The 1,233-nt window shown below is 40.8% G+C and overlaps 1 protein-coding gene across 1 annotated transcript; it reads right to left on the bottom strand.

Annotated features, from left to right (window-relative positions):
- Window positions 1–261: 261 nt before the first annotated feature.
- Window positions 262–879, bottom strand: LOC120191741 (putative invertase inhibitor). Its single transcript, XM_039194661.1, has one exon. The coding sequence runs from the start codon at window positions 877–879 to the stop codon at window positions 274–276; it is 606 nt and encodes a 201-aa protein (XP_039050592.1). The 3' UTR covers window positions 262–273.
- Between the last annotated feature and the right edge of the window lie 354 nt (window positions 880–1,233).

Here is a 1,233-nt window from a genome sequence, read left to right on the forward strand (position 1 = left end):
ACCTATCACAGCATAATGTAAGCCGAGAGATAAAAAAGCACTATCAACATTTTTTTAATAAAATGAGGAAACTAAGCAAATAAAAAGCTAAGCTCCACTGTCATGCAACGAATCACCCCCAAACATCACCGGAGAGTAGGGATCAGTGATCGAATCGATAGAATCAAGTCAAAATATTTGGAAATATTCAATGGCAAATCTCTATGCATAAGTGATTTGCCAAAAGTCAGAACACATGAGCATTGAGAGTTCAGCACATAAAACAATAAAGATTTAAAAAGATAATACATCCGAACCAAGCAAGTTCATGATGCATAAGGCAACATCACATAACTGGAAAAGACTATAATTCCGTTCCGTCAATGGCGACGCTTCATCCACATCTCGAAACCCTTCCTCGCACGTCGTCGTCCCTTCCATGACCGCCGTCACCCACGCACCGGCATCTCCGTACCGCCCTTCCAAAAACGCTCCAACACTATCCACCAGTGTCACAACCCCATCAGAGTAAAGCAGATCACAGTCCCTCAAGCAAGCCGTTTTCATCTGTCGACGTCCCGACGTTTCGTTTCTCAGTAACCCTTTAATGACCGAGAGCGTCCGCGTCGCGTCTCGTAGAGCTAGCTCCGTCGCTACGATTGCCAGACCCTGGAGATTGGTCATATGGCTGGCTGGAATTTCCAGGAGAGACGCCAAGCAGAAGGTGTAGTTGAAGACAATGGATTTATGGGAACATGTTGTACATGTTTTGTTGATTAAATCGAAAGATGATGTTCTGGATGCAGAGATTTCATCATAAGGTGTCAACAGGAAGAGGAAGAGGAACAAGAACATGAAGAAACAGCAGAATGATAATAATGATACATGCCAATGCCGCATTTTACTGCAACATGCAACAAATACATACATGCAAACATTATATGTTCATGTAATCTTTGAGTTTTCTCAGGGAAGCTTCCTATATGGGAAACAAAAAACGAAGAAGCTTGAGATATAGTTGATAAGATAAGATCACATATATGGACGAAACCAGGAAACAAGTAGTCCTTGGTCCCCTTGTTTAAATGGGTAAATTTCAGTTTTAGTCCCCAAAACTAAAAGTATCATATTCATAACTTGTGATTAACAACTGTTTCAATATATTACAGATTGGGGCCATAACACCTTATTAGGGACAAAAGGGCATATATTTTGGATTATATATGTCAATAAATGGTTCTTTGAGACAGCAGC

Source organism: Hibiscus syriacus, unplaced genomic scaffold, assembly GCF_006381635.1.
Source record: "Hibiscus syriacus cultivar Baekdansim isolate YM2019G1 unplaced genomic scaffold, ASM638163v2 tig00116971_pilon, whole genome shotgun sequence".
Lineage (NCBI taxonomy): Eukaryota > Viridiplantae > Streptophyta > Magnoliopsida > Malvales > Malvaceae > Hibiscus > Hibiscus syriacus.

Bases quoted from the DNA above. Each gene is read 5' to 3' on its own strand.
- LOC120191741 (XM_039194661.1), bottom strand. From the start codon at position 879: ATGCGGCATTGGCATGTATCATTATTATCATTCTGCTGTTTCTTCATG.